The sequence below is a fragment of the Schistocerca americana genome, chromosome 1 (assembly GCF_021461395.2).
Source record: "Schistocerca americana isolate TAMUIC-IGC-003095 chromosome 1, iqSchAmer2.1, whole genome shotgun sequence".
NCBI lineage: Eukaryota > Metazoa > Arthropoda > Insecta > Orthoptera > Acrididae > Schistocerca > Schistocerca americana.
Window position 1 is genome coordinate 588,564,042 of NC_060119.1, and position 27,176 is coordinate 588,591,217.

General features: G+C 37.6%; 1 protein-coding gene across 1 annotated transcript in view; it reads right to left on the minus strand.

The window, feature by feature from the left end:
- Positions 1 to 1,775: 1,775 nt before the first annotated feature.
- LOC124606730 overlaps positions 1,776 to 27,176 on the minus strand; it is an 88,172-nt gene continuing 62,771 nt past the window's right edge. The window contains exons 6-8 of the mRNA XM_047138766.1: positions 6,096 to 6,301; positions 5,813 to 5,998; positions 1,776 to 2,234 (exon numbers count right to left, since the gene is read on the minus strand). Of these exons, the coding sequence (XP_046994722.1) occupies positions 1,914 to 2,234; positions 5,813 to 5,998; positions 6,096 to 6,301 (713 nt within the window). The 3' untranslated portion in view covers positions 1,776 to 1,913. The remainder of the gene's footprint in view (positions 2,235 to 5,812; positions 5,999 to 6,095; positions 6,302 to 27,176) is intronic.

The following is a 27,176-nucleotide window of genomic DNA, read 5'->3' on the forward strand; positions in this document are numbered from 1 at the left end:
GACCTGCCTACACTGTGAAGCGTTCTATGTGGGAATGACCAGCAATAAACTGTCCATTCGCATGAATGGACACAGGCAGACAGTGTTTGTTGGTAATGAGGATCACCCTGTGGCTAAACATGCCTTGGTGCACGGCCAGCACATCTTGGCACAGTGTTACACCGTCCGGGTTATCTGGATACTTCCCACTAACACCAACCTGTCAGAACTCCGGAGATGGGAACTTGCCCTTCAGCATATCCTTTCTTCTCGCTATCCGCCAGGCCTCAATCTCCGCTAATTTCTAATTTCAATTTGCCGCCGCTCATACCTCACCTGTCTTTCAACTTCATCTTTGCCTCTGTACATCTGCCCCGACTGACATCTCTGCCCAAACTCTTTGCCTTTACAAATGTCTGCTTGTGTCTGTGTATGTGTGGATGGATATGTGTGTGTGTGCGAGTGTATACCTGTCCTTTTTTCCCCCTAAGGTAAGTCTTTCCGCTCCCGGGATTGGAATGACTCCTTACCCTCTCCCTTAAAACCCATATCCTTTTGTCTTTCCTTCTCCTTCCCTCTTTCCTGACGAGGCAACCATTGGTTGCGAAAGCTAGAATTTTGTGTGTATGTTTGTGTTTGTTTGTGTGTCTATCGACCTGCCAGCGCTTTTGTTTGGTAAGTTTCATCATCTTTCTTTTTAGATATATTTTTCCCGCGTGGAATGTTTCCCTCTATTATATTCACATTATATATATATATATATATATATATATATATATATATATATATATATATATATATATATAATGTGTGTGTGTGTGTGTGTGTGTGAGATATACGATGTAAATTCATTGCAGTTGCTAATTCTTCCTCTACGGCCAGCATGCCGTTTTCCATAGCCAAGAGCAAACACCACACTTTCAGTTTAATCGGATAACTGTCATTGTGTTCTGCACTGGTAACTTTAAGCTTCTTTTACAGTTGTTTTCTGTAATGAATTTTGAAAAGAGTGATATAAGCTCATGCCTGTTAAAGCTTTTAGCTTCTTGTTGAATACTGATACCCCGAATGTAAATATTTTGCTTTTTTATGGGCTGCAGTACTGCTTCAGTCACCTTTGCACAATTTATGTTTTCCAGTGGACAAATGTATATTCTGTGCTCATCTTGTTGGAGATAACCAATTGAAAATAGTCTGAAGGCCAAACTTGCAATTGGAATATAATTAAAGTACAGCAAGTATCAAAAATGACTACATTAAAAAAAATTAATGAGATGGTGAAACTGTAACAGACATAACATTACTATCACGTCCAAATTTGGTGGCTTTGCACAATCTTCAGATGAGGATTCCTAAAACTGTGATACAAATGACAATTTAATAATTATACTTAAACAACGAATAACACCACCACCAAAATAAAGCACCAAACTATTTCACTTCAAACACATTAAGTGGAAAGGCCTTCAATAATTTTAAGGACTTTTCAAAAGTTGCCAGATGACAACTTTCACAGCTTCAGGTAAATTTCATTAAGCAACAAGTTCCCATCATGTCTGCGAACTGTTTGCAACAGCAGCAGCAGTAATAGTAGTAGTAGTAGTATTGACTCAGTCAGTAAAAGTAAAGTACTTTACAGTTATGTTTTATTAAAAAAAAAAAAAAAAAAAAAAAAAAACAGAGCTTCACTCAGATAATTGATTTTCAATTGAATGCTTGTTCGTAGTCACCAGGCTTTTTCTGATCCTTCAAAACTGTCGGGACAGCATTTTATTGAGTAAAATGCCAGCTTAAAATGCATTTTTTAAGAAATTGTGCTTTATTTACTGATAAACCTTTACAGAAGAAATACTCTTATAAACACTTGTGCCTACAATTGCAATTTTTGCAGTAAATATATCTTCATAATTATATTGTTCTTTATGCAGTATGTTTCACTCCTCAGAATGAGGTCTTGAAGTAGAAAGGATTGAGTCTGCTAGAACTTCTATCTCATCTTCGGGCAGCCATGCCTGCAGCACAGGGCGGTTACATACAACTGGATGCTCCTGCATAAGCCACTCACAGCCATCTGGGATGATGCACCGTACTTTCAGATTAATGCAACCACTCTTTATATACTGATTAACCATCAATGTGTATATTAATTTCACATAACGGGCATCTATACAAGAAGTTAATGGACCTTCAGTCAATGACTCAGCAGTCAACGCATCCAAGTAACCTTTAGTCACTATTGGGATTACATAGTTTACCTGGAAAAAAAAATTACATGTGAAAACATACTTTCACTAGAAAAAATATTTAGCAGTAAAAAGACAAGTGAGAAGAAAAGCTCTATCCTTGTGGTATTTACAACATGCAGATCACCTAAGACAGTATATTGCACAACTACCTGACACTGTGACACATCAGCAGACAGCAAAGTAATCCATGTATTGAGGTCTCTGCCCCGAAGACTGGTTTGATGCAGTTCTCCATGCTAGAAGACCCTGTTCAAGACTCATCTCTGTATAATTACTGCAACCTGACATGCATTTGAACTTGCTTGCTGTAGTCAAGCCTTGATTTCCCACCACTACTAAAGAGACGATTCTTTGATTCTTCATAATCAGTCCCTTTAACCCACCCCTTCTCTTACTCAACTGATCCATGAATTTATTTTCTTGGCAATTCAATAAAGTTAATATTTTTTGAAACATTGTCCATAAAAATGTTATCCAGTCAAGACTTTTTTTTAAATAAAAATCTCAAAATTTTCAATTAAGTTGCTCTTACCTAGTTTGTTGATCTAGCCATCTAATCTTCAGCATTCTTCAGGAGCACCATATATGAAAAGATTCTATTGTCTTCTTGTCTTAACTGCTTATGTATGTTTCACTTCCATATGAGGCTACACTACAGACAAATGCTTTCAGATAAGAGTTCCTAATACTTTATGTTCAACATTTCAGGAAAATTTTCTTGCTACTGACAGTCTGCATTTTATACCCTCTTTCTTTCTCTACTTCAAACACTGTCAGTTAGTTTGCAGACGAAATAGCAAAACTCATCTATTTATATTGTCTCATTTCCTAATCTTATTCTCTCACTACCACCTGATTTACTTCAGCTACATTCCACTACACTTGTTCTACTGATGTTGACATTTGTCTTTTAACTTCTTTTCGAAATCCTATCCATTCCATTTAACTGCTCTTGCAAGTCCTTTACCATCAATTTTTTATTTCTTCACCCTGTACTTTAATTTCCTTTCCAAATTTTACCTTTGTTCCTTCACAGCTTGCTCAGTATACAGACCGAATAACGTGAGGACTAATATAGAACCTTGTCTAAACTTTTTCAACTACTGCTTTCATTTCATGTTCTTCAATTCTTATAACTCCAGACTTTTTTCCATAAAAGTTACAGATAACCTTTTGCTCATTGTATTTTATGCCTGCCATCTACCGAATGTCAGATAGTCCATTCGAATCAACACTTTCAAAAGCTCTCTCTGGATCTTGCCTTTTCTCAGTCTGTCTTCTAAGATTAGTTGCTGGATCAATATTGACTAGTATGTTCCTACACTACTCCAGATCCCAAACTGATCTCCCCAAGATTGGCTTCTACCAATCTTTCCATTCTTTTTGTAAAAGATTCATCTCATCTCAGTATTTTACAAATATGATTTTTAAACTCTTAGTTTGCTAATATTCACCCTTCTCAACACCAGCTGTCTTTACATTATCCTTTAAATCAGAGCATATTTCATCTGTCTCACAAGTCTTGTATACTAGGTTGAATGGTTATATCATGATTTTTTTCCCAAGGTTCTATATAATTCTTGGGAAATGGTGTCTACTCCATATGACTTTTTTGACTTATGTCTTTCAATGCTCTATCAAATTCTTCTTGCAATTTCATATCTACCATCCCACATTCATTTAAATTATCTTCCCTTTCCATAATATGATCTTCCAGCCAATTCCATTTGTACAGTGCTTCTATATATTCCTTCCATCTTTCAACCGTCTCTTCTTCGTTTGAACTGACTTGCTGTCTAAGCACTTGATAATCATACATCTGCTTCTCTCTTCTCCAATATTCCTTTTTTCTTTTGTTTATTTTCCAGTAAGTGACATCTACCTGCTCCATGGTCTTGTATGTTTATAACTTTCTATTTTTCCTCTAGCCACTCATGGTTTGCTGTTTTGCACTTCCTGTCAATGCCAATTTTTAAGACATCTGTATTCCCTTTTACTATCTTTACTTCTCCCTTCATCAGTTACATTCAATATCCTCTGTGCCATATCCTGTGTGAATGAGCCTTGTCTCTTTTCCTAATTGTTCCTCTGCTGCCTTCAATAAACTGTCTACTAAAGGTAGCCATTCATCTTCCATTGAATTCCTTTCCCCCTGTTTCAGTCAAGTGTTGGCTAGTCCCCCCCTTTGAAACTCTAAACAACCTCTGGTTCTTCCAATTTATCCGCATCCCATCTCCTTAATTTCATACCATTCCACAATTTTTTAAATTTTAATCTAACGTTTTTCACCACACATTACAGCCAATGTCTACATCTGCCACAGAAATTTTCTGCAGTTTAAAAATCTGGTTTCAAAATCTCTGTCTCACTATTATACAAACTATCTGAAACCTTCTACTGTCTCCAGGTCTCTCCCATGTATGCAACCATCCTATACGGCTCTTAAACCATGTGCTCTGTTTAAAATTCGAGCTTGTAGTTTTCCCCTTCATTCCTCACCCCCAGCTCATATGCTCCTACAATTCATTTTCACACTATTGAATTCCAGTCCCCATAATTATTAAATTTTTGTCTCCCTGAATGATGTGAATAATTTATTTTATCTTGTCACATATTTCTTCAATTTTTTCATCATCTGCTCAGCAAGTAGTTAAACTTCTACTACCGTGGCATGTGTAGGTACATCCACAGGTAACTACATTTTCATCACAGTAATAGGAAAATTTGAGATAAATACAGCAATGGACTTTTATTTATGCCATTCACATGCACAATGTAATGCTTGTAATAAAAGCGCAGAGATTTCAGAGTGAGACCAAAAGAGGTACAAAGTTGTAAATAAATATGACATACTGTATTGGTTAACAAGCTGTTATGCACAATTCATTGAAGAAACAACTTTGCTAATTTTGAATACACTGTATGTAAACTCTGATCATTAAATTTTAATTACCTTAGCTCATGGATAATATTACAATGATGAAAATACCAGGATATAAACAACAAACAAAAATTAGTACAGGCAACCACTCATATCCAGTTGGTTGATACGTAAAAAAACACACACACACACACACACACACACACACACACAGAGAGAGAGAGAGAGAGAGAGAGAGAGGTAGGTAGGCCTACACATCACTATCTTTTGAGCTTCAGCTCTTTTTCCACTTATTTTGATATATACACACAATGAGCACTTTAATTCTGGATTAGCCTATAGACACAAAGGGAATGCAGAATAACTTATTTGGTGTTCATTGTCTCCTCAAATAATAAACATAAGTTAATTCTGTTATGCCAGCTGTTTGAAAGTTTTTGTTACAACAAAACCATATTACATCTGGAACTGTGACTAAATTAATTACTGCTGTACAATTTATACTTTTCTTCCATGGTCGTTGTTAAGTAGTAGAGAATTTCCACAAAAATTACTCATGAAACTCCAATTAGAAACAACAGTAGAACATCTTAGTTGTTTGAAGACAGTTGTTATGAACAAATACAGTAAGCTACACCACACTGCAGGAATAAAGGACCTTTCTAAATTACTGTATTGTTATTCTTCATGTATAAAAATTGTATACCTGTGGAAAGAATTCTGTTATAAACAATTCAGGATTTGAAACTAGACGATTACGGTGTTCGTCTAGTATCAAAACTCCTATACGCTTTTTTCTCAATGCTGATGCTATGCTCTTTGCGCAACTGAATCCATCTACTGAAAATGTCAGCATAACTATGGCCTTGTAACGTGTCCTCTTTGGTCGTATCTGAAACAGGATATAGAATTTACCAAAAGCAAGAAACAATCAAATTGCAGATTCTTATTTCTGCTGTTATGGAATGTAAATGTACAGATGATCATACCATATCTTTCACACAGTTTTCCTCTGATTTTATGAAACTTCTAGTAGCCATTCTCTCTGAGCAGAAAGGTCTCTCACTGATGTTTTCAGAGAAGTTGTATGTCTGCACAGTGTCAGATGTACTGAATATCTCATATTTTATTGAAAGAGGTGGTAATTGTGGTTTACTGAAGAAACTGTGAGCATCACTGGGAATCTTGTGAAGTTCTGAAACAAAACAATGCAATTTTTTGAATACTGTGATTAACACAATCAACTGGCAGGGAAAAAAGCACATTCTTTTTCCAGCCATCCCCCCGTCCCACATTCCACTAGCCTCTTGCTGCTCCATTTAGAAACTACTTTCCAAATACAACAGTTTCAGCCTCAATATAGTAGCTACATACTAAGAAAGGAATATTCATGATCCTAAATTGTATAAAGTTTCAAGTTGCCTTGAAAGTTCCCTGGCAGAAACAGTGAATTCAAGAAAAATGTGTGTAAATATTACTTGTAAAATACTGGCTCTACCAAATGAAACTATAATAAAACAAAATAACTTATCAATTAAGAGCAGTGTAGTCAGGAACAAAAGAGGCTCATTCTAGAAATTTGTCTATGTTTATATGAGATGGAAAGCTTGAAGGAAACAAGATATTTTAGAAATTACAAGTGTCACTCAAAAAGTTTAGTTATGCAAATCCCTTCTTAAAAATGGGAATGATCTGTGTCTTTTTGCACTTAATTCAAGTAATTTGTTGCTTCAGTGACCTATTGTAAAGTGCTGCTAAGAGGCTAGCTGTTTCGCATTAGCCACAAATAACCATACAGATATTCAATTAGGACCTATAGCATTCTTCTGTTAAGCTATTTTTGGTGGCTTTCTATTCTGTGATCTGCAGCCTGCAAGCTACCTTATGGTTTGTGGCCTACGTTACTTCAGGTAGCACTATTGTTTCCCACCATTCACTGCACCATTTTTGAACACTGCACAGGAGAAACAACTCTTGCTAAGCCTTGATATCTGTTAGAATTTATCTAGTTTTCCCATCATGATAATTTTGCAATGAATGTGGGAAGAATTAATGTGCACATCTCTGTCATGCTTCTGCATCCCACATGGACAAGTGTTTTCCAAAAAGATTCATAAACACATGCATAAAACACCTTACACAAACACATTACACATGTTCTACAATTGATTGACATCAGTGATAGTGGCCTATAGATATCTGTCCACCAATGTTTCTTGGAAATGGGAGTGATCTGCGCCCTTTTGCAATTGCTTCAAATACTTTGTTGCTCCAATGACCTACAGTAAAATGCTGCTAAGAGGAGAACTAGTTGTTCCGTATAATCTACAAATAACCATATAGGTATTCCATCAGGACAAACAGCCATTCTTCTGTAGAGCTATTTTCATTGGCTTTCTATTCTGTGATCGAGTATCTCAATATCTGTCATTTCAGCAATGATTGAAAGGAAGAACAGAAGGATTTTTTTTTATCAGTGAAGCAATTTCAGAAGACTGAATTCATTATTTTGGCCTTCTCTCTGTCATCCTCCATTTTGGTATTAATATGATCACTAAGAAACTGTATAGATAATATTAATCCACTTATTCACTTTACAAAAGAACAAAATATCATAAGATTTTTCATCAGTATGGAAGAAAATTTTACTTTTGGGCTCACTGAATGACTCACATTGCTCTCCTTATCTTCACATGGTATTTCCCCAATTTTCTCAGTTTTCAGTAACATTTACCCCTAGAACAAATGTACCGATTTGTTTTTGCTTGTTACAAGAATTGCATCAGGAAGACACAATACTCTTACATCTTACTTTCAAGTTTTGGAAAGAATGATAACAATCAATCAACAAGAAGATAATCAGAAATGGAGCTCCAGCTCAGACTGGGCAAGAATGGAGAAAGACTGGCTCAGTAGTTTGCTAAGGAATCATCACAGATTAGTAGTGAAATCACATAAAACCTTGGATAGATGGACAATGATTTTAATACAATTTCTTCCAATGCAAGTTCATTATTTTGTATTTCCAATTTTCATGAGATTTTGATAAAGTAATGTGAACATTGTGTTACATACGTTTCATTTCTGGAGCTTATTTTCTCAAACGCCTCTAAGGCACTACATCTTTTAGTTTTTCCTGACACTATACTCTTTGGCAGTGTTCTGAACTACTAGTATATTATTGATCATTGTGTTACTGGGTTAGTTTACCATGTTTTAGGACCTTACACATTTCCAACAAAGAGAAATTGCCAGTGTCCTCTTGGTGAGTAAATAACAGCTAAATAACTGCTAGAGATAGCATTATCTAGCATCATAAAGCAACATAAATCATATGAAAACTTTCGAAAGGTACAATAATGAAAGAAAAAGTCTTGCAAAATGTCATTTTTTGTAAACATACAAATGAAGCTTGTTGTACAGCACATAGTTTCATGAATATAATGACAAATTAAATTCCCTTGATAGTTAACAAATCTTGGCTTCTGAGAATGCAAGAAGGTACAAATCTGAATTCTGGAAGAGTCTGGACTTATAAATGAGTAAGCAACCTGTTGATGGAAGACATGTTACAATTGTATTTTTAAATTCTGATACTGATTGGCATTTTGTATGTTCATGGTACTCCTGGGCTCAAATGAGAGACTTAGCATTACTGAACATCCTATCACACTTATATAGGTGGAAATGGTTTACCTTCTGCTGTTAGCCACTTCACAGTAGGTGGTAAATTGAAATAATCAAATACTTCCATTGTGAGCATTAGTAAACAATTGACAGAAAAAGTATTAAGAAGCACTACATAAGATGAATGGATATCTTTGAGAGATGAAATAGTGAAGGCAGCAGAGAATCAAATAACAAAAAGATAAGGCTCAGCAGAAATCACTGGAAGATACATGGGAATTTAATTTATGAAAGGATAAAATATGAAACACTGCAAATGAACTGGTCAAAAGAAAAACAGGTGTTTAAAAAATGAGACTGACAGAAAATGCAAAATGGTTAAGACGGAATGGCTACAGGAATAATACACGCTGTAGAAACATGCATGGCTAGGGCAAAGATAAATACTGCCTATAGAAAAATTAGAGAGGTCTTAGGAGAAAAGTGAAGCAGCTGCATGAATGTCAAGATTCAAATGAAAAGCCAATAATAACAAACAAAGCAAGAGTTGAAACATGGAAGGAAAGCTTGTAGTGATACATCCCATTCCATGACAGAGATATCACATCCTTAGATACATATGTCAGAGAAAAGATGTTCGTCACAGAGAGTAGTTGGTAAGTGGTGAGCACCCCACTGTTGGGAGGTGTTTTAAATCATAGGTACTGATACCAGAGCTGAAGATCCAATGACTTTATGGAACTGGGTAGCACTCAGACAACCCAACCCGCTGAGGTGGAGATAGGAGTTCTATGGAGCAGTTGGAGTGGAAGAAAGAGCTCCAGAAAATTTAAGAATACAAAATGTCAAAGACAATACATGTATTGTGACTTAATTATCAATTTCAATATCAGATCTGTTATGTGCATAGTAGAGACAGGCAGTATTTGAGTTGGTAGCTGTCCTCATTTATCATGTATTGAGTTGTAATTTTGAAGACAATATAGGAAGGTGAACTGAATCTCACTTCTTATTTATGTGGCAGAGTGAAGGACAAAGAAGGCACTCGAATTCAGGGTATGGACTAGCTGGACCCTCATTAATAATACTTAACAGCTACCAGATATTCGGTAAGCAACATTCAATGTATATAAAAGGTGTGTTCAGGTGGCAATTTATTTGTTTGGTGCATGAGAAGAAATATAACAAACCACTATGCAGCCCAAGCCAATGTGAAAAACCTCAAGCTATAAAAGTGCAATGAATTTGAAGACAATGTTGTAAAAGGGGAAGAGGATGCAAATAAAGATGAGATGAAGGATACAATACTGCAAGAAGAATTTGACAGAGCTCTGAAAGACTCAGAGGGAAACAAGGCGACACCCCCGGGATAACAAGGCCGTCCAGCAGTGTTAGTGACGTCACACTAAGCGGCCCATAGCCAACGCAGCAGTCCACAGACACCTCCGTACAGACGCGCCTGATGCTAACGATCTTCTGTCCGTCATACAGAAAGGAGCGAACTATAATTCGAACCAAAGACCAAATTATATGTATTCTTGTAAACAGCATAAAGGTTTATAACGAAATACCGATTACATATACGGGCAGGAATAGGTTCTAGAACTCCTCTGAAAAGTGTTTATCTTCAGTACCAGAATGAACATCAAATTGTCAGGTTTTCTAAATAGAAAAGCACTTTGTTAGTAACAGACAGCAATAATGAGACTTGCAGTTGGTTATTTCTACGTGGAAAAGCTGTAGAGAGATTGAAAATGGCAAGTAAAGAGAGCCTCAGCCATTTGCTCACATTCTTACATGTAATGGACTTGGTTGTTTTTCATTTCCTTACGGTCGTGCGGTAGCGTTCTCGCTTCCCACGCCTGGGTTCGATTCCCGGCGGGGTCAGGGATTTTCTCTGCCTCGTGATGGCTGGGTGTTGTGTGCTGTCCTTAGGTTAGTTAGGTTTAAGTAGTTCTAAGTTCTAGGGGACTGATGACCATAGATGTTAAGTCCCATAGTGCTCAGAGCCATTTGAACCATTTCCTTACCTTTCATAACATTTTTAATATTGTTTCAAGAAGTGTATCTTCAATAGCAGAGTGAACTTCAAATTGTCAGGCTTTTCTTAAAGGAAAGAGCAGTCCCTTAGTATCACAGTGCAAGACAGAATCTTGTGTTCAGTGATGTCTATGTTAAAAGGAGAATATTTGATATCTATCTTTTGTTTCCATTCTTTATTACTGGGGATACACTTGTAAAAATTCTTGAAAAGAGCTGTCACCATGAACATATGAGTAAATTCACAATAGTCATGTGTTTTATGAGATAAGCGAACTCTTGTTACCTTATTGTAAACGAAAGTTGTGAGGGTTTTGCTATGTATGACAGTGTTTAAGATAATTTACTTTGAGTGTAATAGCTTGAAAATGTTAAGTCCTGCTGTCAGTTGGCATTTGTCACCACCTGTATGCGAGTTTTAAAGCTAAATAGTGTTCTGACAATTATAAAATAGTGGCAAAGTTCCTCAATCGATTAAACTTATTCCTGCCCGTATATGTAATCGGTATTTCGTTATGAACCTTTATGCTGTTTACAAGAATATATATAATTTGGTCTTTGGTTCGAATTATAGTTCGCTCCTTTCTGTATGGCGGACAGAAGATCGCTAGCATCAGGCTCATCTGTACGGAGGTGTCCGTGGACTGCTGCGTCGGCTATGGGCCGCTTAGTGTGACGTCACTAACACTGCTGGACGGCCTTGTTATCCCGGGGGTGTCGAACAAGGCCCCTAGAGCAGATGACATTCCCTCTAATCACCGAGACTCTTGGGGGAGCCAGCCATGACAAAACTATTCCTCCTGGTATGCAAAATGCGAGTCATGATCGAAAAACATGGTGAATAGTTTTATTAGAAACAAACCAATAAGCTTGCATTGAATTTGATTTAACCTCCTTCAAAGTACTGTCACTGGCTAGCAATGTACTTATCCCAATGTTTAATCAATGACTGGAAGCATTTCTGGAAGGCTTCTTTTGGAAGGGTATTCAGAATCTCTGTCGTGGCCTTCTCAATGTCAGGAATTGTGTCAAACTATTTTCCTTTAAGCAGTGCTTTAGTTTTTGGAAAGAGGCAGGATTCACAAAATGAGTAAGGCAGTTGTGGACAGATAGTAACCCTTTTCTGGCCAAAAACTAATGAACCAAATGCGAGGTGTGGCACAGTGCACTGTCACAATACAGGAGGAAGCCACTGGCCAATTTTTCTGGCCCCTCTCTTTGTACACGAGTTCCCAGGGATAGGCTACAAACCTATACACTCAAGCTACAAACCTGTACACTCAGTGTACATGATTGCACTATGCTCTCAATATTAGAAGGGGGAAGGGGGGGGGGGGGGGGGGGGAGGAAGAGGAAGAGGAAGGAGGAGGAAGAAGAAGGAAGAAACAAACAAACAAACATACATACATACATACATACATACATACATGAGTATGGCTTTGCTGTTTAATTTTGACTGACATGTCTTTTTAGGGTGAAGAGGTTCACTGGTTTTCCCATTGGAAATCTGGATTTTCATCTCAGCATCAAACAAATGGATGCAATTTTGATATCTAGTTACAATTTTGGGCATGAAGTCTGAACCTAAATGAAGATGATCATTCAACTCTAAGCAAACTGACACATGATTTTTTCTCCTGTTCACCACTCAAAAAGTCTGGGAACAAATTTTACACCTACTAATCTAATTTGCAAATTATCAAGAGATGCTAAGTTCTTCAGTATGCTCTTCAACGGTTATCCACCTGTTTGAACATACAATTTTTTTCACTTTTTGCCGCCGTCTGCTTGAAAAAACAATTTTTGACACTTTTTGGATATGTTCTTGTGGTTTTGAGGTTAATGGATGTTCTGAACATTATTTGTCTTCTAATGATTCACTTTCACTTTTAAATCACTCATACCACTTGTAGAAAGTCTTCAGATTTACAGCATTGGCGCCATACACCAATTTCAATATTTCATTAGTTTCTTTAGCATGTTTGTGCAACTTGAAACAGAACTTAATGGTCATGCACTGTTCATAATCCTTGATGTGTTACAGACATAGTAAACAGCACATCACTCTAGCATCTCTAGATGTTGACTGACAAGTCAGAATGAGTTCCAACTTGGCACTGCCCATTTCGACGGATCAGGCTATTGGACAAATTACATCAAATGGTTGTAGTGCCAGCAGCTGCTGTTAAAAAATCAGTCATCACATTTTTTGATTGCGTGTCGTATATGAGACAGATCAAATACCCTTCTACTTCAAGAAGAATATAATTGCTCCATTTCCAAAGCACGTAGGTGCCAATAGGTGTGAATATTACCAAACCTCCGGTTTAATAAGTCATGGCTGCAAAATACTGTTAGACATTATTTACAGAATAGAAATTCTGATGAAAGGTGATCTCGGGGAACGTCAGTTTGGGTTCAGGAGAAATGTAGGAACAAGCATGGCAATACTGAGCCCACGATTTATCTTAGAAGATAGACTGAAGAAAGGAAGACTTAAATATAATTTGTAGATTTAGAGAAAGCTTTTGTGGTGACTGGAATACACTTGTGGAATTTGGGCAGGGAACTACAGTTGACACATTCCACACTGCTATGTATGCGCCTTGACTGTGCAGGTGCACTGGCGATTTTCATATTTAGCACACTTCGCTAATACGAAGCCAACACAAAACTGTACGAGGTTAAAGTAAAGCACGATTTACATTTATGTTTTTATTGATCTGGTGAACCTAATAAAACATGTCGCAGATGTGTATCTGCAATAGTTTTCCAAAACATTCCGAGAAGCAAAGACATAATTTTGTAAAATTTTTAATTTAGAACTACTTGGCCCAATTTGTTTTTTAAATGTCAGAAAATTGCACAAAGTTTTCAACAGAAGTTGTAGAGAATTTAATTTTCGAAAATTGATAGTAATAATGTTAACAGAAACTGTATAAATGTCAGATAATCTGCTTTTATTAATACCATAGCACACACGAATTCATGTTAAAGAGGAAACAACAAAGCTCAGTGGTAAGGAAGTTGTACAATGTACAAACAGTTTCACAATACATTGACAATAATTGTTCAAAAATGTCTCCACCGAGTTCAACGCATTTAGCTGCACATGTATGAACAACTTTTGTTGCTCATTTTAGTTTCACAGGGTTGTTCTTAATTTCGACTATTGCATGCATTGCAACTATTGCAGAAACACATCTGGGACATTTTATTAGATTCACCAGACCAATAACAAAATAAGCAGGAATTGTGCTTTACTTTAACCTTTTACAGTTTTGCGATGGCTTCATATTAGCAAAGTTGCTAAATTTCATGCAAAATCTTTTATTAGCCGCTAACTCCATAACTACAAATTTGCGGACCTATGTTTATATGAACTTTTTCCTTTAGTTTTACTTGTAAAATAACATATTAAAATATTTGCATATCTTCGTGAATCACCCTGTATATTTTATACAGAATTCACTGTCAAGTGGTAATCCTGAAAGCAGTGAGGTACACAGAGACCTACATTGCAGTCCTTGCACCACCATCTACTTTTTTTTATCCGCTTGCCGGTCTCTTTGTTCCCTTTGTTGGAGCAAACTTTGCAATGATGCGTAATACTTACTATGTTGGCAGTGGGAGATACTTTTTCTGGAAAGTGACGACAAAAATTTCTGTCCAGGCTAGTGCCATGTGTTGGTTCTAAAGATCTAAAGTCTCCTCCTGTTGCTACCAATTTCAAACTAACTTCTCTTTATGAAGTCCACAAGACGGATTTTTCTGTTTACTGATGTCTCTGACCAAAATAAAACTGTTCATGACAAACATTACAAAAGCATGAAAGAAAAGTTTTTTCCATAACTTCATTGTTTTACGTGTGAATGCATAGTAACTGTAGAGCTGATCCACAAGATCTACACCAGTCTTGTTCATACTGTTGCCAGTTACAATGTCTGGTTTCATTACTGTTGTAATACCACCTTTTGAATGTACTGGAAAGTCTTTGGTGGTAGCCTGATGTTTTGTGGATAGACAGTATACATCACGCTTATTTTTCCACTTCAGTGCTAGAATGGGACCATTCCTTAAAAATATCATTCCATTTTGCTTCAGTTTCTTTGTTTTGAAGCTTTTCTGTTTTACATTCCAGTTCCAACAGCTAATGTATTTTCTTCCCATAACATCTTCAGTAGAGGAACACTAGTGTAGTAACTACCTATGTAAATACAGTGGCCTTTACCGTAATATGGAGAACTGTCTGTCAGTCCTCCCTGCTGATCATGTGTAAACATCACAGTTCTGGACACTGCCTGTTGCACCACCACAAAGTGCGTAAACTTTCATGCCATATTTACTGAGTTTATTTTTCATGTATACCCTAAAGCTAACACATCCACAAAATGGACAAATAGCTTCATTTATAGTCAAATTTTCATATGGCATGAAACTGGCTCTTCATTTGTTGACAAAAAAGTCTAACTTGGGTCTAATTTTAAGAAGAGGATCATGGTTTTCCTCTTTTTTTATGTACTTTGAGTTGTCATTGCCATACAGTGTGAACATAATACTGAAAAGCCTATCACAGATCAACAATCAGCTCGCAGAGCCTGTTTGTAAAAATGGATCAGTTGACCAACAGTCATCAAGCTTTGATAACTTCATGACACACATATGCATAACTGTTGCATAAAACCAATATACCTTTTGTGTAGTTTTACTGGACCCCATTGGTGCCACATAGTTCTTTTTTATCTCATTTCACCATTTCATTGCAGCAATTTTTGTATCTGCGTATCTGTTTGTCTTGGTCTTTATGTTTCGCATAAAACCATCACTAAAAAATATCAAAAACAATTGTAAACATCAGTTCCCATTCGCAAACAAGTGGCTCCAGATGCCGACTGAAATACTGAAAACTGGGGCTGTGCGCTGAGCGTCGTGCTCCTGCACCATTGCATTTGTTGCTGTACCATTTGTTGATCGTCGCAGCTCCTCATCTAATGGAAAAACCATAATTCAAGTCAGATAAAAAGAAAAAAATAGTGTGTTTCGCTCTTAATTACTGACATTATCGCTGATGTCAATATGAGTGTCATTTCCTCCAAATAAAAAAATCCAGAACTTCACTTTCCCAGAGGCCTCTAGTTGTCATTTTCACTCAAAACTCATACACAATTCCAAATTTACAGCTCCACATCATATGAAAATGTCATCAAAGAACCAATCGCTATACTGAAAGATATTCTACTCACACAACTGATACACAGAACTCATCAACTGCTGCTGCATCTAGTAGACAAAATACGAACTACTGCAGTTATCTCACAGCAGCCAGCCATGTAGCTCATTGAAAAACACCTCTCAGCAACCGCAAAAGTTGCGCCTGTACAGGATACATGCTCTGTTGCCACAGCCAAAACATGTGCGCCCATAAGGTGTATGGGCATAGTGTTGAATGTGTTAAAAGAGATTAAATAAAAACTTTGGTGATGACATTTCAGTTCTAACACAAAAGCCAAAGGTCTCGGAAGAGCAGTTGGAGAGAATGAATGGAGACTTAAGAAGAGCCTATATGATTAACATCGTCAAAAGTAAAAAATGGTAGTGGAATGCAGCTGAATTGAATTAGAGGATGATAAGAGCATTAAATTAGGAAACGAGACACTAAAAGTAATCCATACAGGATGAAAATTATTGAACTACTATTTTCTTGGGTCATCAGTAGTTTGACTAGTTTGATGCAGCCCACCATGAAATCCTCTCCTGTGCTAACCACTTCATCTCAGAGTAGCACTTGCAACCTATGGTCACAATTATTTGCTGGATGTATTCCAATCTATGTCTTCCTCTAAAGTTTTTGCTCTCTACAGCTCCCTCTAGTACCATGGAAGTCATTCCCTCATGTCTTAGCAGATGTCCTATCATCCAGTCCCTTCTCCTTATCAGTGTTTTCCACATATTCCTTTCCTCTCCGATTCTGTGTAGAACTTCCTCATTCCTCACCTTACCAATCCACCTAATTTTCAACATTCGTCTCTAGCACCACATCTCAAATGCTTCAATTCTCTTCTGTTTCGGTTTTCCCATAGTCCATGTTTCACTACCACACAATGCTGTACTCCAGACGTACATTCTCAGAAATCTCTTCCTCAATTAAGGCCGATATTTGGTATTAGTAGACTTCTCTTGACCAGAAATGCCTTTTTTGCCATAGCTAGTCTGCTTCTGATGTCCTCCTTGCTCCATCCATCACTGGTTATTTTACTTCCTAGGTAGCAGAATTCCCCAACTTCATCGACTTTGTAACCATCAATCCTGATGTCAAGTTTCTCACTGTTCTCATTACCTTCATCTTTCTTCGATTTGTCCTCATTCCATACTGTGTACTCATTAGACTGTTCATTCCGTTCAGCAGATCATGTAGTTCTTCTTCACTTTAACTCAGGATAGCAATGTCATCAGTGAATTGCATCATTGATATCCTTTCACCTTTAATTTTTTAATTCCACTGCTGAACCTTTCTCTTATTTCCATCATTGCTTCCTCATGTACAGACTGAATACTAGAGGTGAAAGGCTACATCCTTGTCTTACACACTTTTTAGTACGAGCACTTCATTCTTGGTCGTCCACTCTTATTATTCACTCTTGGCTGTTGTCCATATTGTATATGGCTGTTGTCCGTATTGTATATGACCCATCTCTCCCTATACCTTACCTTACCCCTATTTTTTCCCGAATTTTGAACATCTTGCACCATTTTACATTGTTGAACGCTTTTCCAGGTCAACAAATCCTATGAACGGGTCTTGATTTTTCTTTTATCTTGCTTCCATAATTAACCACAATGTCAGAATCGCCTCTCGTACCTTTACTTTTCCTAAAGCCAAACCGAACACCATCTAGCACATCCTCAATTTTCTTTTCCATTCTTCTGTATATTATTCTTGTAAGCAACTTGGATGCATGAGCTGTTAAGCTGATTGTTCGATAATTCTTGCACTTGTCAGCTCATGCCATCTTCGGAATTGTGTGGATGATGCTTTTCCAAAAGTCAGATGGTATGTTGCCAGACACACACATTCTACACACCAATGTAAATGGTTGTTTTGTTGCCGCTTCCCCTAATGATTTTAGAAATTCTGATGGAATGTTATCCATCCCTTCTGCCTTATTTGACCTTAAATCCTCCAAATCTCTTTTACATTCAGATTCTAATACTGGATACCCTGTCTCTTCTAAATCGACTCCTGTTTCTTCTTCTATCGCATCAGCCAAATAGAGGCTTTCAATGTATTCTTTCCACCTATCTGCTCTCTCCTCTGCATTTAACAGTGGAATTCCCGTCACACTCTTAATGTTACCACCCTTGCTTTTAATGTCACCTAAAGTTGTTTTGACTTTCCTGTATGCCGAGTCTGTCCTTCTGACAGTCATTTCCTTTTTGATGTCTTCACATTTTTCCTACAGCCATTTCATCTTAGCTTCCCTGCACTTTCTACGTACTTCATTCCTCAGCGACTTTTATTTCTGTATTCCTGAGTTTCCTGGAACATTTTTGTACTTGCTCCTTTCATCAATCAACTCTTCTGTTACCCATGGTCAGTTACCCTCTTTGTGCCTATGTTTTCCTTCCCAACTTTTGTGATGGCCCTTTTCAGAGATGTCCATTCCTCTTCAACTATACTGCCTACTGAGCTATTCCTGTTTGCTGTATCTATAGCCTTAGAGAACTTCAAGCGTATCTCGTCATTCCTTAGTACTTCTGTATCCCACTTCTTTGCATATTGATTCTTTCTGACTAATGTCGAACTTCAGCTTACTCTTCATCACTGCTATATTGTGATCCGAGTATACATCTGCTCCTGGGCACACCTAACAATCCAGTATCTGATTTCAGAATCTGTCTGACCATGACGTAATCTAACTGAAATCTTCCTGTATCACCTGGCCTTTTCCACGTATACCTCATCCTCTTGCGATTCTTGAACAGGGTCTTACTAGCTGAAACTTGTTGCAGAACTCAATTAGTCTTTCTCCTCTCTCGTTCCTTGTCCCAAGCCCATATTCCCCTGTAACCTTTTCTTCTAGTCCTTCCCCTACAACTGCATTCCAGTCCCCCACAACTATTAGATTTTCATCCCCATTTACATACTGTATTACTCTTTCAATATCCTCATATACTTTATCTCTTCATCGTCAGCTTGTGATGTTGGCATGTATACCTGAATTATCATTGTCGGTATTGGTTTGCTGTCGATTCTGATAAGAACAACCCTATCTCTGAACTATTCACAGTAACACACTCTGTGCCCTACCTTCCTATCCATATCGAATCCTACTCCTGTTATACCATTTTCTGCTGCTATTGATATTACCCTATACTAATCTGACCAGAAATCCTTGTCTTCTTTCCATTTCATTTCACTGACCCCTACTATATCCAGATTGAGCCTTTGCATTTCCCTTTTCAAATTTTATAGTTTCCCTACCATGTTCAAGTTTCTGACATTCCACACCTCAACTCTTAGAACATTAACCTCCCGTTGATTATTCAATCTTTTTCTCATGGTAATCTTCCCCTTCGATGTCCCCTCCCAGAGAACCGGATGGAGGACTATTCATGAATCTTTTACCAATGGAAAGTTCATCATGACACTTCTTCAACTACAAGCCACGTGTTCTGTGGATACACGTTACGTGTCTTGAATGCAGTGGTGTACATTGCCTTCTGCATCCTCATACCGTTGATCATTGCTGAGTCAATCGCCTTCAGGTACAGTTTCCCACCCCTAGGACAAGAGAGTCCCCTGAACCTCTGTCCACTCCTCTGCTCTCTTTGACAAGGCCACTGGCAGAATGAGGGTGATTTCTATATGAAATAAAATTGTAATAGCTTCTGAACATTTTGTGTCACAATGTTCAAAGTGCACAGGTGGACACAGGCATAATGGGAATTAATATGTGCTGTATGCTTTGGATTAGTGACGAAGCCCACTTTTATTTGGATGGGTTCATCAGTAAGGAAAATTGACACATCTGGGGACTGAGAATCCACATTTCATGATCGAGAAGTCTCTTCACCCTCAACGGGTGACTGTGTGATTGCAATGCCCAGTCATGGAATAATCAGTGGGATATTCCTTGATGGTACGGCGACTACCAAAGGTACATGAAAGTTTTGGAAGATGATTTCATCCCCATTATCCAAAGTGACCCTGATTTAAAACATGATGTGGTTCATGCAAGATGGAGCTCGACTCCACCAAAGCAGGATTGTGTTTGATGTCCTGGAGGAGCACTCTGGGGACCTCATTCTGACTCTGGGTACCTGGAGGCCTCTGGCATGGGCCTCGATAGGCCACCACTTTCTCAGGATCTGGAAACATGCAACTCCTTTTTGCGGGGCTATGTTAAAGACAAGATGTACAGCAATAAACCCAAAACTGTTGCTGACAAGGTGACCCTCCATACTGCAAATCACAGATTTTGATGTGCTTCAAGTATGTTGTAGAGGCACTTACCCTGAGTACCCGGCTATCCAGTTTTTCAGCGATGGGCCTTGGTTTTTGAGAAAATCAACTTTGAAGTTCATTGCACACTTTGTATGTCCGTAACATTACAGATAGTCCAAGGAAGTAAGTGTAGCACAGCGGTAAATTTTCATGGCTACTGCGCTGGAGGTACCGTGTTCATATGCTGTTTTTTTTTTTTTTTTTTTTTTTTTTTTTTTTTTTTTTTTCCCCCCCCCCCCTCCAAAATCAGCCACATTTTCCAATTTTGTTTCAGAGAATATCAACAAACAGTGTTGTTGTTGTTGTTGTTGTTGTCTTCAGTCCTCAGACTGGTTTGATGCAGCTCTCCATGCTACTCGATCCTGTGCAAGCTTCTTCATCTCCCAGTATCTACTGCAACCTACATCCTTCTGAATCTGCTTAGTGTATTCATCTCTCTACGATTCATCCCTCTACGATTTTTACCCTCCACGCTGCCCTCCAATACTAAATTGGTGATCCCTTGATGCCTCAGAACATGTCCTACCAGCCGATCCCTTCTTCTAGTCAAGTTGTGCCACAAACTCCTCTTCTCCCCAATTCTATTCAATACCTCCTCATTAGTTATGTGATCTATCCATCTAATCTTCAGCATTCTTCTGTAGCACCACATTTCGAAAGCTTCTATTCTCTTCCTGTCCAAACTATTTATCGTCCATGTTTGACTTCCATACATGGCTACACTCCATAAAAATACTTTCAGAAACGACTTCCTGACACTTAAATCTATACTCGATGTTAACAAATTTCTCTTCTTCAGAAATGCTTTCCTTGCCATTGCCAGTCTACATTTTATATCCTCTCTACTTCGACCATCACCAGTTATTTTCCTCCCCTAATAGCAAAACTCCTTTACTACTTTAAGTGTCTCATTTCCTAATCTAATTCCCTCAGCATCACCAGGCATAATGGGAATTAATATGTGCTGTATGCTTTGGATTGGCGACGAAGCCCGTATGTGAAATGATAAAGAGATATTCAGTTATTAATTATTTCAAATATTCATTCCGTTTGTGGTTTGTAGTTGGAGTTCCAAATGTTTGTACAACAGTCACTTCTTGTATTACCTGAAATCGATCTCCGCCCATTATCGTCCCCTCTCCCGTGAATACCATTAGCTGTAACAGGAACCCCAGCTCCTAGTTGCGGCCAATGCGGAAGCGAGTTGCATTTCTTTACATTAGCATCTAACTACAGTGTCAGTTGCTCGCAAGGCTTCTCTAGTGCAATGTGTTAGAAAAATTCTGTGAAATGGAAGAACAAAGTGTTTCTGTAGTAGTGCAGCCAGAAGAAGATCCACATGTCGAGGAGTTGAACAAAGAATCAAAAGGAGAAATACAAATGCCATTAAATAAGCCGAAAATCTACTCCACGATTTGAATCTCTTAACGAATACACCACCTAGTGTGATCTCTACCAATTCCGTTGCAATTTGGTGATAAGATGTATATCACAATGCAGGATCTCTTGGCCGATAGATAGATAATTATTGATGATGAATTGATAGATTTCAACGAAGAAGGTGAATAGGGAGAATATGATGCGGTAAGTTTTCCTTTTTTATGAATATTTTCTCTGTCAGATGAACGTAAAAAAATAAAACTCTTCACTTTGCAGTGTATGGGATAGAGGAAGATGGTGATTACGTTCCCGAAGAGTTTGCGCCAGAACCGACAGATTATGTGCCTCTGTCCTACAAGGAAAAAGCAGTCGCTCTTGCAGCAGCTCATCCTAAATGTAGCTTGAAAAGTATGCAATCTCATGGAGTTTCTCGATTGAAACATAAATTGATACTGTATCAATGGAAAGAGGATGTAAAACAAGGTGGAACTTGTCTCGATAAATGGAGAACCATTGATTGTGAGACTTATGAAAGGTTCGTCGAAGCGAGCCAACATTTGGAACAGGTAAATCATATTGACATGAAATATATGTTGAGTATATCATAAAAAAGAGAATGGCTTGTGAAAATAATTTTTAAAAAATTCAGATATCGGCCAAGCTTAGGTTGAGCGATTCAAGAAAAAACATAAAATTCGGCAAAGAAAAATTACAAAGTTCGTCAGCTCTAAAGAATTTGTGACAATAGATGAAGTTTTATTGTTAGTAGCTGCTGAACAATTCCACATACAAACAAGAATACTTATGGAGAATTTTGACCTAGACTTCATAATCAACACTGATCAAACTGGCTGCCAGTATCAGGCAACATATAATACATCACTTTCCGAAAAAGGAAAAAAACTGTTCTCCACTGAACAAAAGATTTAAACGAGACTACTCATTCTTATAAGGGCCAGTGTACCATAACAGCCCCAGGAAAGGTGATCCTGTATGTTTTTTATGTGTGCAAGAACCGTCCCGAAAATTTGGTCCTAAAGTTCAAAAATGAATAGATGAATTAACTGGGAAATACAGAAATGTAGTTGTGTCCTGTACCAAATTCGGGAAGTTCGCAAAACTGGTATACGAAGAATTTTTGCGTTCTGTAATTCTTCCGTAAGTGATACAGAAAAATTTTTTGTACATTATCTATTCGTGGGGAGGGCAAACCAATTCAACTTTATACAATCATCTATTCACTGATAAAGGAAAGCAAACACCTGCACCCTAAAAGTGGTCACACCAAAGTGCACTCCTTATTACCAGCCCTGCGATGTTTATTTTTACCGACAGATGAAAATCTTCATGAAAATTATTCAGAATGCTCCCGACTTAATGAAAGACAATAGAGATCACTTCTAGGGAAGAGTCAATAAAATTACATTTACTAATCCAAAATCAATTCAGCACACCTAATTTTGAAAGCATGATTAGATACGCACGGTTCGCACCGAAATTAGCAGATGAAAGAGAAATCTTTTTGAACACAAAAGAATTGAGTTTCCCAGTATCGCTCATGAAGAAACAGTGCGCCTGCAAGACGGTTGCTTTCATAAAATGTGCGTGGAGCTGCAAAAATTTGTGCTTCAGTTGTTTCTATTATAATTATCACCCACAATATTGTTCTGGCATGTCAAGCAATGTGGATGATGAAAAATGAGATTTTGTAATATTGTATGACAAAAAATTAATAACTAAATATATCGTTATAATTTCGCACACCTTACACTGCTTGATGATATTCTTTGAAATAAAATTGAAAAATTAGGTCAATTTTGAAAAAAAAAAAAAAAAAAAAAAAAAAAAGGCTACACTGCCTTGCTTGGAATATCTGTAATGTTGCGGGTATACAAAGTGCGCAATGAACTTCAAAATCGATTTTCACAAAAACCAAGGCCTGTCGCTAAAAAACCGCATAGCCGAAAACTCGGGGTAAGTGCCTCTACAACATATTTGAAGTGCATCAAAATCTGTGATTTACAGTATGGAGGGTCTCCTTGTGAGCTGAAAACAGCCATTCAGAAGGACATTGACAGCATCAATGTTCCGACACTTCTGCTGGCCATGCGGAATTTTGCTGTTCATCAGTGCCACATCATTGCCAATGATGGCAGGCATATCGAACATGTCATAACCTAAATCCAAAAATCAGTAGTGACGTTTACATGTTGAATAAAGTGGGTGCACACCAAGTTTGTTACTAATTTATGTTTTTTTTTTTTTCCATTTAGTTCGATGATTGTCACCCTATAAGTTCTGCTATTTGGACAGCTAAATAAATGATGATGACCAAAGTGGAGCCGATATAAAATGCAGACTGAGAAAACGAAAAGAAGTATTTTTGAAAAAGAAACATTTGTAAACAATAAAAATAAATTTAAAGACTGAAGTGTTTTCTGAAGGGATTCGTCTCATGTACAGAAATTAAACAATGACAATAAACAGATTAGATAAGAAGTGAATGGAAGCTTTTGAAATGTGGCTACAGAAGAATGCTGAAGATTAGATGGATAGAATGAGCTACACAACTGTAATGGGGAAAAAACAAATTTATGACATTACTAAAAGAAGCGATCAGCTGATAGGACACAACAACAACAACAGCAGCAGCAGCTGCTGCTGCTGCAACAACGAACTACCCTTCAACGTGGCATAAGGTTTTCAATTACTGATAACTTAGCGGACCTTCGTTGTAGAAGTTGAATTTTGCATCTTCCAGAAATTTTCCATCTCGCTGTTATTCTAGAAATGCCTGTTGTGCAATGTTTTCTTCGCACAAGGTAAGAGGAAGAAGTTACTGAGTGCCACATCAGGAGAATAGGGGGATGAGAGAAAATCTGACAGCCCAAAAAAGCAGCATGTGAGACTGTGCCCTGTGAAGAATGGTTGGTTGGTTGTTTTGGGGAAGGAGACCAGACAGCGTGGTCATCGGTCTCGTCGGATTAGAGAAGGATGGGGAAGGAAGTCGTCCGTGCCCTTTCAGAGGAACCATCCCGGCATTTGCCTGGAGTGATTTAGGGAAATCACGGAAAACCTAAATCAGAATGGCCGGATGCGGGATTGAACCGTCGTCCTCCCGAATGTGAAGAATGAGCTGGGGCATTGTCGTGGAACAAAAGCACTCTCTCTCTTGCACAGCTTCCTGCAGCACTTTAGCTTGACATCCTATTGTAATCTGGGTAGCAGAATTTGGTAGTATGCTACTGTGACAAGTTGTTTTTTATGAGCATAATCTGTTAGCACCCTATTGTGGTAACCACCAATAACACTAACGTAACTAACATTCTCACATAACATTGCCCGACATGGCTGATCTTCAGCTTTTTCAATGGTTGTGAATACACACATCACTTCCGTATTGCGGTGCACCATCTTTTGAGCAACAAGGCCTCCACTTCTCTAGTGATTCTTAATTCTTCACAGAAATACAGTCTGCCATATTGTTCTTTGTCATTCAAACTTGTTTGACCATACTGAAAGCGTCTATAGCACCTAAATGCTATGTCATATGATTGTACATTGTTTCTGTACACTTCCACCATCTCAGTATAGGTCTGTACAACATGCCAATGCAGAAAATGAATTACTACACGATACTCCACTGCATCAGTACCTTGCAACTTTTAGTTTGGCACCTCTAGCAGAGAGCTATGGCATCAGGTGCCATGATTTCAATGTCTACCAGGCCTGTGAACATGTGCCTGCACACAAGCAAAAATTAATTGCACAATTACTTTTTTAGGTGGTAATTAAGCTTTATAACTGGCCCTTGGATACGAGTTTGTTGAAAGGTATTTACTCTTGAAGATGATATGCTTCACAGTGATGTAAATTCCCACTTAGCTTAAAAATTGAAATATGATGATGTAGCAGAAGAAAAGCCATAATATAAAAATAGAAACACATCATATAAAATTTAGCCCTCCACTGCACTGCTTTGCATATATGTGTAAAGCAATGTTTCAACTCTCTTTTCACCATTGTTTTTGAAGTTTGCCACTGGAAATTGCCTTGCAGATTGGCAATATTGCTTCATGGAAGTAACTGAAAAGAATCTGCCACTAAAATGCGGTAATGAGCTCATAATGTGACAAACTGTGTTGCTCCATCTAGCACACATTGTTCTCTTCTGATACTGTCTGCTGGTAACTTCAAGCAAGAACACATGAGTGTAAAAAAAATATGTAGTGCTTCTATAGCTTTAGAGAGCATACAGTGTTCAGTTCACCTTTTATTTCTGCTAATAAGTATGTAAGTACTACATGAATCAATTTTGTTTTTATATGTGCAATGGTGCGTAGTAATGCTCCTACACACACACACACACACACACACACACACACACACAAACTGTTATGAATTAGTGTTTTAGTCAGTCGCTTTCTTCTAGTTCCTCATGATAGTTTGATTGTTAGAATGGAGTCGCTCTCATATTTTTAAAATGGTTGACATGAAATGACAACTTATGAAGGATCCGTGGGCCTAGAATGTCCGTGTGATAAGTGAAGATAACTTAGATTTGGACAACTTGTGTGGAAATCCTACAACAGTAAATGATGTGGAATCTGTAGATGGTGATAACAAGCATAAGACTCCTAGAGGGACTACACATAATTCAAATAATGTTTTGAAGGACAATGATAATGAACTTGTTGCTGATAAATCAGTACTACAAAATCCTGAAAACCATCCAAAGATACAAAAAAACTGACTTATTCAGAAAGAAAAGCAGTTCATTTCCTACTGAACCAGATTTCTGAGCATCTGGAAATGTTGAAATTCACCTCTTAAGTGAGATTCCAAGGAATCAGAACCATAAGATCTACTGACAGATATTATACCTCCTACACATATACCTATTCAAGCTAGAGACTCAGCATGTAGGAACAATTCAAAGGAATAGGATACCAAACTGCAAATTTTAAAATAAAGGAGAATGTGGATATTCTGAGGAATATATTACTACCACTGACAAAATAGATATTTCCTCCATTTTGTACAAAGATAATAGTATTGTCTATTTTCTGTCTATCTTTGTCAGCAAGCTGGCAAAATTGAAAGTGAAAAAGTTTGATAGAAACAAGAGTGATCACAATAGTACCAAGTCCTGCTGTTGTTTCCATTTATAAATCACATATGGGAAATATAGATTTATTACACAGCAACTGCCAAACATGGTATTTACACTTGTTTCCCATCTGATTGATGTAATCATAATAAATGCATGGATTCTCTACAGATGGGTATGCACTGAAAAAAGAACAGCAGACATGCAAAGGAACCAGAAGTAATTTAGGACTGAATTGGCTCAAACTCTAGACAGACTGGTATTGGAGCAAAAAAGTGAGGTAGACCAGCTAGCACAAGTCCAGTAGAGATCAACAGGATTAAATATATAGGATCATTTTTACTACAAAGAATATAAGATTAGATCCTTTTAATCACTGGCCAGTGTGGAATGAGAAGAGAAAAACAT